This window comes from Rhinoderma darwinii, chromosome 1, assembly GCF_050947455.1.
Source record: "Rhinoderma darwinii isolate aRhiDar2 chromosome 1, aRhiDar2.hap1, whole genome shotgun sequence".
Classification (NCBI taxonomy): domain Eukaryota; kingdom Metazoa; phylum Chordata; class Amphibia; order Anura; family Rhinodermatidae; genus Rhinoderma; species Rhinoderma darwinii.
In genome coordinates, this window is record NC_134687.1 from 460,692,824 (window position 1) to 460,705,878 (window position 13,055).

Genomic DNA, 13,055 nt, shown 5'->3' on the forward strand with positions numbered 1-13,055 from the left:
AGACTGATTCTGAGCATACAAGTGTTTATGAATGTCTTTGGAAAACATGAATCCAATAAAAATAAATTAATATAACAACTTGAAGCCAACAATGAGATGACATTCTCCTTTATATGATGGTCACAAAGCAAAGAACACTTGAAGAGATTAGATAATGTATATTGGATATAATGTTTTTTTCATAAGGTAAGCATGACCAATTCTCTGAAGCCTCGTGAAACAACCCTTAAAAATAATCTAGTATTTACTTTTCAGTCTCCCTATGGGAGGCTGGCTTTAGCATCTCACAGGCTTTAGCTTCTCACAGGGTATCGTGGTAAAAGGATATAATAGCAAATTGGAAATTATGATTCAACCACCTTGAAGAACACTACTAGCATGTGATTTCCTTAAATTGACATTCTATACACCCCTTTATGATCCAATGCTATTATATAACTACAGTATACAGTGTTCCCCAATTGTACAAAATATAGTAGTAGATCATTAATTGCTTTAAAAAGTAGAAATGGGATACATTCTTCAAAAATGATGTTATCAGGTATGGTTGCAAGAGCACTTCAAAAAACTGCTTATTAACTTTGCATGGACTCTTTCAGTACAATCAAGTAATCCATTTTGTTATTGTGTTTTATACTTGTCTATACAGCTGCTACGATATTGTTGATTTAATGTGTATCTTTCTAGGCATAGCAAAGCCCATAGGACTCGTTGAAGGACCTGGTGGACTTGGTCAAGGTGGAATGGCTGCAACTTTGAGAGATGATAGCCATGAATCAGAAACCAAATATGAAGAATATGGCTACAATGCCCAATTAAGTGACAGAATTTCACTAGACAGATCAATTCCAGATTACAGACCAAAAAAGTAAGTAAACCAAAGATAGTTCTCATCATCATTATTTTAATCAATGATTTAATCAATGATTCAATTAACTCTATCATAGCAGGAAATAGCATTTTATACTACCAAGGCTAGAGCACCATGGTGACTTTTGCTTGCACAACAGTGCAGCCCCCCCCCCCCCCCAAAAAAAAAAAAGTGTTTCAGCCTCAGGCTCTGTTCACATCTGCGTTGTGGCTTTTCTTTATAATGGAAGGCACAATGGCCACCAATGGCGCCCAAATGACCACATTGACTTATAGTGGGGTCCATCAGGTTCCACGAGTTGTCCGTCATTTTAAAGGGAATAAAAGCACTGCGTACAGCACTATTTTTCCGGTCAAAAACGACGGAATCTGCGACGCAGATGTGAATAGAGCCTTGGTAATATTAAATGCTTTCAGTCTATGAGTTTCATTAGATATAGAATATTTGATACAATATTTTTTATTGTTGTTCTGTTGGTAACCAGGATTCATCTGTCAGCACAGTGATTCATCTATTTGAAGTGTAATTTGACATAGTTTTATAATTGTGATTGTGATAAATGTTATTTGTTTCATATTGGTAATAAATCTCATTTTTGCAAAAAAACAAAAGCTATTGATTCAAAGGTGTTTGAAAATTGAATATGTTTTAATGTTTTGAGGTTATGCATATACAATAAATTATTCTTTTTAAAGGTATTTTATATGATCATGGAAAAATGCATATATAAAACAGAGAGTTCAGGTAATACTTGACCTGCTACTTATTTTATTCATTGTCAGCTCTCTGTGTTACTTTCTGCTCTGCATTGGGGGAATTCTTAAGACTGGCGTTTAATACCCCAGATCAAGATCAAGATGGAGCAAGATGTGCCTAATTTATTAAAACTAACACGCTTCTTAATAAGTTAGGCACAACTCTGGCGGACCATGCAGCAGAGAATGAAATCTATGCCACCTAGGAGCTGGTGTAAATTTGAATAAATGATAGTAGATTTATCAGGACACGGTAGCCCCACCCATCCCACTAAACCCTGCCCACTTTTTTAAAAGCAGTGGTGATGGTGTAAAAATGCAAAATTCACAAATTTTATGCGCAAATTGCGACTTTCTATACCAGAAAACTGGTGTTGAGTGCTTAATAAATTCCCCCATTCTCTTTTTGCAGTCTAACTGAGCTCACGCTTACACATAGCGATAGTGGTTGTTGGCTACATGGCTTGTACAGGTGAAACATATGGTTTTAATGTGTTTCACCTGCACAAGCCACATGGCCAAAAACCGTATAGCAACCACTGTAAGACTCTGTGCAGTTTTTCATACTACTCTTGGTCATGCAACACACTATTAGTACATGTACGGGTACCCTCATGTTAAATTTATACAACATCCTTGGGGTGCAGTCGCCGTATAAACCGGAAGAATGTCCCGGCATATACTCAGAGGTGTCCATAGATATATGATAAAAGACATACTGTAGGCTAAAAGATTGTCCTTTTGGTATATGTTAGTATACATCAAAATAAACTACACTTATCAATACAACTGTATACAAAGTTTTATAATGACAGTCAATGGCAGACATGTGCAACTGTATAGGCAAGAAGTAGAACGTCTGGCCCTACCTTCAGCTGGACCACTTCAAATGGCGCCACTAAACATAACCCCAGAACCAGGTGGGAATTTAGCCTTAGATATATCAGATTGGCTGGTGTGTAAAAAGCATAGGACCAACATAAGCTCTAAAGTCAGTGCATGACAGAGTGATTATAAACGAAACTATCATTGAAAAAAAGAATATTACCAAGTAATTTTTGCATATATATTGAGCCAATTCAATAAGGTGTAACCCAGGAGTTCTCGTTTAGGTTTTCATCATAATATTAAACACAGATATAAATATACATATATGCTTTAATTCTTCAAATCTCTGAAATAATGACGAGATCAAAATAGTGTTTTGTCTATAAACTAGTAATATCCTAGTGGTCCAGATGGGTAGGAACTAAAAAACAGTTCACATCAGAGAAGAGTGAGGTTTTTTTTTGTTTTTTTTTCTAAGGCTAAATTCACACTACCGTTAGTATACGTTTACCTCTCTTCCGTCAAAGGAAGAGAGGATCGAAAGATTAAACTAAAGATTAAATGGAAAGTAACGGTTCCGTTACAACTACTATTGATTTTAATGGTAATTCTTTTGTTTCAGTTACTTTCCGTTTGTTCCTGTTCGCTAGGTTTCCGTTTTGTTTTTTGTTTTGACAGAATCAAAAGTGCAGTCTGTAGAACTTTTGTTTTCATGAAAAAAACAGAAACCTAGCGAATGAAGACAAACAGAAAGCAACTGAAACAAAATAATTACCATTAAAATCAATGGTAATTCTAACGGAACAGTTTAATCTTTCAATCCTCTCCTCCTCTGACGGAAGAGAAGTAACAGCAGTGTGAAAGAAGCCTAACAGCGCTGATGACTCTTGACACCCTATCAGCAAAAGTCAATTGGGCAGATTTACTAAGACTGGCATTTGATACGTCAGTCTTAGCTTAAATCCCGCTGCAGTAAGATGCCACTAATTTATTAAGAGTCACACACCTTTTAATAAAGTTAGCGTATCTTTGGCTAATCATTTGGCACAATTGTTGTGTGCGACAAATCTATTAAGAAACACAGGCCTTTTAATAAATCTTCGGCTAATCGTTTGCCACCTTCACACTTACAGGTTTAGGTCACTAGCAAAACTCTTTCTCTCAGATTTCGCACAATGGCTGTTTCGCCTGACATGTGGCGCTTTATCGAGGTGAGAAGGGGTCTTGCTAGAGCCCTAAACAGTGTTTGTTTATTATGTGAAACAACGAAACAAAAATGCAATAGGAATATTCGGTGAGTGCCGTACTACTTCTTCCTTGCGGATTGCTACTGTTGACACATTGTGTCTCTATTTGGAAAACCTACTGAGCATCAGTGAAACACTGTGAAGCCACACCTAAGTGTATGAACATTTGTCTATTACGATCATTTAATGTGGTGTGTAGTGCCGATCACACTTTATCTATATGAGCAAGCTATAATGATTTGTTTTAGGTTTTTTAAATAAAAATCAGGAAAAAAGAAATCCTAATTTTTTTCATGCTTTGTATTAAAGTAGTTATATTTCCCCCCAAAATATTAATTCTCTAATTCAAATTTTTCTACTTTTTTTGTTCTCATTTGAATTTCTTTTATTTTTTATTTTTTATAATCAGTTTTTATTAATTAATTGATAATTTTTTACTATAAGAATTATCGGTTCCTTTCTGTCCCTATATGCAGATCACAGATCACTGATATAACAGTGATCTAATGTTAACTGCCCATTTGTCCACTAATCTATATACACAGACATGCAAAGATGCAGATTGTGTCTTGTCCGCATGCTTCCAAGCCCCCTCTGCACAGGGAAGCCATGTGAAGTCATCACTGATGTCATGGGGTTCTCTAGCAACTTCCCGAATGCAGAAGCAGTGCTTGTGCATTCAAGAACACAGCATACAATATGAGTGCTGTTTTCATGGCCTTTCTGTGACAGGGAGCTGATTATTTCAGTTTCCTCTCACAGTACAGGATCAGACTGTGTGACAGGCCGATTATAGGCATTGTGAACAGTATAACTATACAATGTGAGTAGAGATGAGCGAACTTATGAAAAGTTCGGTTCGGCAAGTTCGCCGAATTTCGTGCAAAAGTTCGATTCGGACCGAACTAGTTCTGACCGAACCTGTAATACAAGAAAGCCCCTAAAAATCGTGTATAACACTGTTTTAAAGCCCTAGAAGCCCTGTATAACACTCTTAGGTCACCCATGAGTGTATCCAAGTACTTTTGAGCTGTCTTTAATGCAAAGTTGGTGTCAAAGTTACGCCAACATGTATGGCTCTAGGAAAACGGATGGGACACGGAGATAACTAACAGAAACCACTGCACTTGTGCATGTTGTATGCTTAATGCATTGTTAAAAAAGGTACAAAAATTTACCATTTTAGGCGGCTGATGCCTGCCAGGGTTCATACATATAAGGTGGTAAAAGAAGAAGCAATGGCTTTTGACAAGCCCTCCAAAAATTGACCCTTTTTATTGGCAGATGCCTGCCGGGGTTCATCCATACATGGATGTAAAAGCAACAAGCAATGGCTTTTCACAAGCCCTCCAAAAATTGACCCTTTTTATTGGCAGATGCCTGCCGAGGTTCTTCCATACATGGATGTAAAAGCAACAAGCAATGGCTTTTCACAAGCCCTCCAAAAATTGACCCTTTTTATTGGCAGATGCCTGCCGGGGTTCTTCCATACATTGATGTAAAAGCAACAAGCAATGGCTTTTGACAAGCCCTCCAAAAATTGACCCTTTTTATTGGCAGATGCCTGCCGGGGTTCTTCCATACATGGATGTAAAAGCATTAAAGCAACAAGCAATGGCTTTTCACAAGCCCTCCAAAAATTGACCCTTTTTATTGGCAGATGCCTGCCGGGGTTCTTCCATACATGGATGTAATAGCATTAAAGCAACAAGCAATGGCTTTTCACAAGCCCTCCAAAAATTGACCCTTTTTATTGGCAGATGCCTGCCGGGGTTCTTCCATACATGGATGTAAAAGCATTAAAGCAACAAGCAATGGCTTTTCACAAGCCCTCCAAAAATTGACCCTTTTTATTGGCAGATGCCTGCCGGGGTTCTTCCATACATGGATGTAAAAGCATTAAAGCAACAAGCAATGGCTTTTCACAAGCCCTCCAAAAATTGACCCTTTTTATTGGCAGATGCCTGCCGGGGTTCTTCCATACATTGATGTAAAAGCATTAAAGCAACAAGCAATGGCTTTTCACAAGCCCTCCAAAAATTGACCCTTTTTATTGGCAGATGCCTGCCGGGGTTCTTCCATACATGGATGTAAAAGCATTAAAGCAACAAGCAATGGCTTTTCACAAGCCCTCCAAAAATTGACCCTTTTTATTGGCAGATGCCTGCCGGGGTTCTTCCATACATGGATGTAAAAGCAACAAGCAATGGCTTTTCACAAGCCCTCCAAAAATTGACCCTTTTTATTGGCAAGGGTGAGTAGTAGCAGCACATTAAAAGACACTGGACGACAGTCACAGGACAAAGCCCTGTGGTGGGGCAGGCCTGCTTGTAGCAGACGGGCGGCAGTGGAGGTTTATTGGTGGTAGTAGTCGAGGTAGCCAACACAGACAGCAAGGGTGCAAGCAGTAGTAGCAGTAGTAGCAGCACATTAAAAAAAGAGACTGGACAGTCAGAGGAGGACAAAGCCCTGTGGTGGGGCAGGCCTCAGGCCTGCTTGTAGCAGACGGGCGGCAGTGGAGGTGTATTGGTGGTAGTAGTCGAGGTAGCCAACACAGACAGCAAGGGTGCAAGCAGTAGTAGCAGTAGTAGCAGCACATTAAAAAAAGAGACTGGACAGTCAGAGGAGGGCAAAGCCCTGTGGTGGGGCAGGCCTCAGGCCTGCTTGTAGCAGACGGCAGTGGAGGTGTATTGGTGGTAGTAGAGGTAGACTAGCCAACACAGACAGCAAGGGTGGTAGGACTGGTAGTAGCAGCAGCACATTAAAAAAAGAGACTGGACGACAGTCACAGGACATAGCCCTGTGGTGGGGTAGGCCTGCTTGTAGCAGACGGGCGGCAGTGTAGGTGTATTGGTGGTATTAGAGGTAGCCAACACAGACAGCAAGGGTGCAAGCAGTAGTAGCAGTAGTAGCAGCACATTAAAAAAAAGAGAGACTGGACAGTCACAGGAGGACAAAGCCCTGTGGTGGGGCAGGCCTCAGGCCTGCTTGTAGCAGACGGGCGGCAGTGGAGGTGTATTGGTGGTAGACTGGTAGTAGCCGAGGTAGCCAACACAGACAGCAAGGGTGCAAGCAGTAGTAGCAGTAGTAGCAGCACATTAAAAAAAGAGACTGGACAGTCAGAGGAGGGCAAAGCCCTGTGGTGGGGCAGGCCTCAGGCCTGCTTGTAGCAGACGGGCGGCAGTGGAGGTGTATTGGTGGTAGTAGTCGAGGTAGCCAACACAGACAGCAAGGGTGCAAGCAGTAGTAGCAGTAGTAGCAGCACATTAAAAAAAGAGACTGGACAGTCAGAGGAGGGCAAAGCCCTGTGGTGGGGCAGGCCTCAGGCCTGCTTGTAGCAGACGGGCGGCAGTGGAGGTGTATTGGTGGTAGTAGTCGAGGTAGCCAACACAGACAGCAAGGGTGCAAGCAGTAGTAGCAGTAGTAGCAGCACATTAAAAAAAGAGACTGGACAGTCAGAGGAGGGCAAAGCCCTGTGGTGGGGCAGGCCTCAGGCCTGCTTGTAGCAGACGGGCGGCAGTGGAGGTGTATTGGTGGTAGTAGTCGAGGTAGCCAACACAGACAGCAAGGGTGCAAGCAGTAGTAGCAGTAGTAGCAGCACATTAAAAAAAGAGACTGGACAGTCAGAGGAGGGCAAAGCCCTGTGGTGGGGCAGGCCTCAGGCCTGCTTGTAGCAGACGGGCGGCAGTGGAGGTGTATTGGTGGTAGTAGTCGAGGTAGCCAACACAGACAGCAAGGGTGCAAGCAGTAGTAGCAGTAGTAGCAGCACATTAAAAAAAGAGACTGGACAGTCAGAGGAGGGCAAAGCCCTGTGGTGGGGCAGGCCTCAGGCCTGCTTGTAGCAGACGGGCGGCAGTGGAGGTGTATTGGTGGTAGTAGTCGAGGTAGCCAACACAGACAGCAAGGGTGCAAGCAGTAGTAGCAGTAGTAGCAGCACATTAAAAAAAGAGACTGGACAGTCAGAGGAGGACAAAGCCCTGTGGTGGGGCAGGCCTCAGGCCTGCTTGTAGCAGACGGGCGGCAGTGGAGGTGTATTGGTGGTAGTAGTCGAGGTAGCCAACACAGACAGCAAGGGTGCAAGCAGTAGTAGCAGTAGTAGCAGCACATTAAAAAAAGAGACTGGACAGTCAGAGGAGGGCAAAGCCCTGTGGTGGGGCAGGCCTCAGGCCTGCTTGTAGCAGACGGGCGGCAGTGGAGGTGTATTGGTGGTAGTAGTCGAGGTAGCCAACACAGACAGCAAGGGTGCAAGCAGTAGTAGCAGTAGTAGCAGCACATTAAAAAAAGAGACTGGACAGTCAGAGGAGGGCAAAGCCCTGTGGTGGGGCAGGCCTCAGGCCTGCTTGTAGCAGACGGGCGGCAGTGGAGGTGTATTGGTGGTAGTAGTCGAGGTAGCCAACACAGACAGCAAGGGTGCAAGCAGTAGTAGCAGTAGTAGCAGCACATTAAAAAAAGAGACTGGACAGTCAGAGGAGGGCAAAGCCCTGTGGTGGGGCAGGCCTCAGGCCTGCTTGTAGCAGACGGGCGGCAGTGGAGGTGTATTGGTGGTAGTAGTCGAGGTAGCCAACACAGACAGCAAGGGTGCAAGCAGTAGTAGCAGTAGTAGCAGCACATTAAAAAAAGAGACTGGACAGTCAGAGGAGGACAAAGCCCTGTGGTGGGGCAGGCCTCAGGCCTGCTTGTAGCAGACGGGCGGCAGTGGAGGTGTATTGGTGGTAGTAGTCGAGGTAGCCAACACAGACAGCAAGGGTGCAAGCAGTAGTAGCAGTAGTAGCAGCACATTAAAAAAAAGAGAGACTGGACAGTCACAGGAGGACAAAGCCCTGTGGTGGGGCAGGCCTCAGGCCTGCTTGTAGCAGACGGGCGGCAGTGGAGGTGTATTGGTGGTAGTAGTCGAGGTAGCCAACACAGACAGCAAGGGTGCAAGCAGTAGTAGCAGTAGTAGCAGCACATTAAAAAAAGAGACTGGACAGTCACAGGAGGACAAAGCCCTGTAGTGGGGCAGGCCTCAGGCCTGCTTGTAGCAGATGGCAGTGTAGGTGTATTGGTGGTAGTAGAGGTACTAGCCAACACAGACAGCAAGGGTGCAAGCAGTAGTAGCAGTAGTAGCAGCACATTAAAAAAAGAGACTGGAGAGTCACAGGACAAAGCCCTCTGGTGGGGCAGGCCTGCTTGTAGCAGACGGCACTGGGGTGGATTGGTGGTAGAAGTAGTAGCAGCTGCAGCACCAACAGCGGCACATTAAAAAAAGAGTGGACAGGACAGAATCCCATAGTAGCAGGCGGCAGTAGCAGGCGGCAGCAGCAGCAGCAATGTAAGATCTAATCAGTGGCATCAGGCACAGGGGTTTTAAAATCCTCACCGATCCACGCTTGATTCATTTTCAGAAACGTGAGATTTTCCAAGCTGTTGGCGGACAATCTTGTTCGCTTAGGGGTGACGAAGCCCCCTGCTGCGCTGAATACCCTCTCTGACGCTACACTGGAGGGTGGACAAGACAGTACACCCATGGCAAACTGGGCCAGTTCTTGCCAATGATCCAATCTGCTGACCCAGAAGTCCATGGGGTCTGGGATCAGCATTTCTGACGGAGAAAGGGCACAGTCCAAGTACGAGTGAACCTGGTTGTTTAGGTGCTGCACCTGGAGATGGTGAACATCCCTTTGGTGACTAGTGCTACGATGTGTGTCAGGTCGGGGTATTGGATGTAAAAATGTTGTCATCATATTTTCCAAACTGAATTGGCTGCTGCTGCTGCTGCTGCTGCCGCTGCTGCCACGGCTGCCGCCTATTGCAGAGGTAGCTCTGCCAGAGGCGGTGGAACGATGAGACAGTGGGGAGCGGAGAGTGGCCCCCCGGTCAGACATGCTTGCAGCGGGTGTCTGCCGTTTGAAAGCCATGACAAGCTGGCTGCATAGCTTCTCTCTATAATAAGCCAATTTTGCCTCCCTCTCGGAAGGCGCAAAAAACTCCCCCATTCTGGCTTTATACCGAGGGTCTAAAAGTGTGGCTATCCAGTAGTCATCTCTTTGCTTCATGCTAACAATACGACAGTCAGCGCGCAAGTAACGAAGCATACAGCTCGCCATCCTGGCCAGCGTTTCAGAGGGCCCGGTTGGTTCCATCTCCGCCCCATACTGCCATGGTTGTCCATCATCAAGGTCGTCGTCAGACTCGTCATCACCACCATCACTGTCATGTTGTGCGGCTGCCTCGTCCCCTATCCCTTCCTGTGATTCCATCTCCAAATCCAGCTCCTCTTCAGGTCCTGTTTCCTCATCCTCCTCCTCCTCCTCAACATCCATAGCCAGATGTGATCCTTCCTCCATCCTTTGCTGAATCATCGCTGTGAGCGTTTGCTCCATAATGAATATCAGCGGCATAACATCGTTCATTCCGCTAGCGTCACGGCTCACAAATCGTGTGGCCTCTTCAAAGGGCCTCAAAACGCGACATGCGTCTCTAACCAGCTGCCAGTGCCTGAGCTCGAAATTACACTGGCTCCAAACGCTGCCCGTCTGCTGCATCAGGAAATCATTCACGGCTTTCCGCTGTTCGTACAGACGGTCCAACATGTGCAGGGTGGAATTCCATCGTGTTGGAACGTCGCAAATCAGGCTGTGTTCTGGGAGATTGTTTTGACGCTGCAAGTCCAGGAGGGCGTGCTTAAATGCATACGAACGTCTAAAGCGAACGCAAACCCTCCTGGACATGGCCAGCACACCCTTCAAACCAACATATGACTTTAAGAAGCGTGTTATGACCAGATTGATCACATGTGCCATGCAAGGAGCGTGTGTCAGGTGACCTAGACGCAGTGCAGCCACAACGTTCTTGCCGTTATCAGAGACAACATTGCCCAGTGTGAGTTTCAGAGGAGACAGCCAGCGTGCGATTTCCTCCTTGATGCACAGCAGCAGCTCCTGCCCTGTGTGGCTTTTCTCGCCCAGGCTCAGCAGGTGTAAGACAGCGTTGTGGCGCTTCACCTTGCACCTATGAAAAGAGGAGGGAGGAGGAGTGGAAGATACGCTGTGTCCTGTCGGGGACGGGAAGACCTCCAAGGAGGAAGGCAAGGAGGAGGAGGAGGAGTAGGAGGAGAAGGATGGTAGGCGCCTGGTGTCCGGAGTTGAACTAGAAACATACAAGCGTGGAGGTGGTAATGCCTGGCATTGCTGCGGTGGTGCATCGGACTGCAAAATATTGACCCAGTGGGCCGTGAAAGACATGTACTGTCCCTGCCCATAGTTGCTGCTCCACGTGTCGACGGTGGCATGTACCCTGCTGCACACGGATAATTGCAAGGACTTGGACACCTTTTCCTCCACATGCTTGTGCAAGGCAGGGACAGCTGTTTTGGAGAAGTAATGTCGGCTAGGTATTCGCCACCTAGGCTGAGCGCACGCCATCAATTGCTTGAAGCCGGCGGAGTCGACCAGGTGGTATGGCAGCGACTGCACCACCAACAACTTTGCCAGGTGTGAATTAAGCCGCACGACAAGTGGATGACTGGGTATATATTGTTGCTTATTGGACAACGATTCCGTAATGGATAACTGACGGGACATAGGAGGAGCACTAGATGACAGTGATGATGATGATGACAACGACATGGTGGATAAGGCCTGGCTACTACTTAGATGACAGGGACTCGGAGCAGCAGCAGCAGCGGAAGAGGGGTCTTCATTAGATGTACATGATGGTGGGGCATGTTGATTGTCCCACATGGCCTTGTGATGCCGTTCCATGTGTTTACGTAGAGCAGTAGTTCCTACATTGCTGCCCTGCCCACGCCTTACTTTCTGCTTGCAGATACGGCACTGTGCCATGTTTTCCTCCTCTGGGAAGGTACAGAAAAATTGCCACACGGCAGAGTACCGTAAAGAGGTAGTACCACGTCCACCACCACCACCACCACCACAACCACCCGAGCTTGCCCCTTGTCTGGCAGGCTTTTTTCGGGAACCTACACCAGCATCTGTGTCGCCGTCACCGGCTCCTGAGCTGACCCTACCGCTGCAACGTTTTGCAGATTGACTTCTGCCCCTACCTCGGCTTGGCTGTTTATCACATCCAGTGCCGCCACTACTACCCTCCTCCTCTGACGCCGTCATCACCTCGTCACCTGGTTCCCACGTCCTGTCTAAAACAACATCATCATCATAGCCTTCCTCATCATCCCCGCCACTTCTGTCACTGTGTTGTGAATGTGATGTGACATCATGGCGGGCTCCATGCCCCCCCTCATTACTGCGTCTGCCACCACGGCTACCACCACCAACACCCCCACTACCGCAGCTATGCGTCTCGGTCACCGCTTCCACCTCCACCACCGCCGCAACACACTCCGTTGGCTGACTCGCGGAAAACAAATCATCATCATCACTATGTTGTTCAGTATCTTCCTTCGCACCCGAGGAGATGTCTCTTAGGACTCTCAGGAAAGATGGCTTCCCGCTAGGAAGGGGGAGCGAAGACATAGATGATGGAATGGAAACGCTAGAAATACCTATATTACTACTGTCACCGTGCCAAGGAACTGTAGAGGATCTGGAATCCAACGAAACCTGGCTTGAAGCCAGATCGTCAGAGTCTTCCTGCTGAGATGACCGCGAGCCAGCCAACCAGTCCACAATGGCCGTATTGTCTAAAGTAACCCGCCCACCGGAGGAGATGGACAAGTCTGGCTTGCTGATACTACTACTAGCAGGCACATGGCAGCTGCTACTAGTGGAACTGGGCACATGTCTTGTGCCACAAATGCTGCTACTGGGTCTGGCACCAACAGATCCAACATTTGGACTGGAAGAGGAGACGGCATGGGTGTTTCTTCCTCTACCCCGTCCTTTCACAACCTTTTTTTTCCCAGACATTTCAGAGCCCCTTTTAAAAGCGTATTCACACACGGACACTGGCTTGGCAAATGGCAATGAATGAGAATTTCAATCAGCCTCGCTGCAGTGCACTCAGGGAATGCTGGGCCTTGTAGTACTACTAGGCTGCCTGTATGGCAAGTTGGATTGTTATTCCAGGGATGAGCCCCTTTTAAAAGCGTATTCACACACGGACACTGGCTTGGCAAATGGCAATGAATGAGAATTTCAATCAGCCTCGCTGCAGTGCACTCAGGGAATGCTGGGCGTTGTAGTACTTCTAGGCTGCCTGTATGGCAAGTTGGATTGTTATCCTGTTAATAACGGCCAGGGATGAGCCCCTTTTAAAAGCGTATTCACACACGGACACTGGCTTGGCAAATGGCAATGAATGAGAATTTCAATCAGCCTCGCTGCAGTGCACTCAGGGAATGCTGGGCCTTGTAGTACTACTACTACCACTACTACAAAGGCTGCCTGTATTGCA

The 13,055-nt window shown here is 46.2% G+C and overlaps 1 protein-coding gene across 1 annotated transcript in view; it reads left to right on the plus strand.

Moving 5' to 3' along the window:
* The window catches only part of GALNT9 (polypeptide N-acetylgalactosaminyltransferase 9), a 422,479-nt gene that overhangs the window by 44,312 nt on the left and 365,112 nt on the right, over positions 1-13,055 (plus strand). The window contains exon 2 of the mRNA XM_075832874.1: positions 688-868. Coding sequence (XP_075688989.1) covers positions 688-868 — 181 coding nt within the window. The remainder of the gene's footprint in view (positions 1-687; positions 869-13,055) is intronic.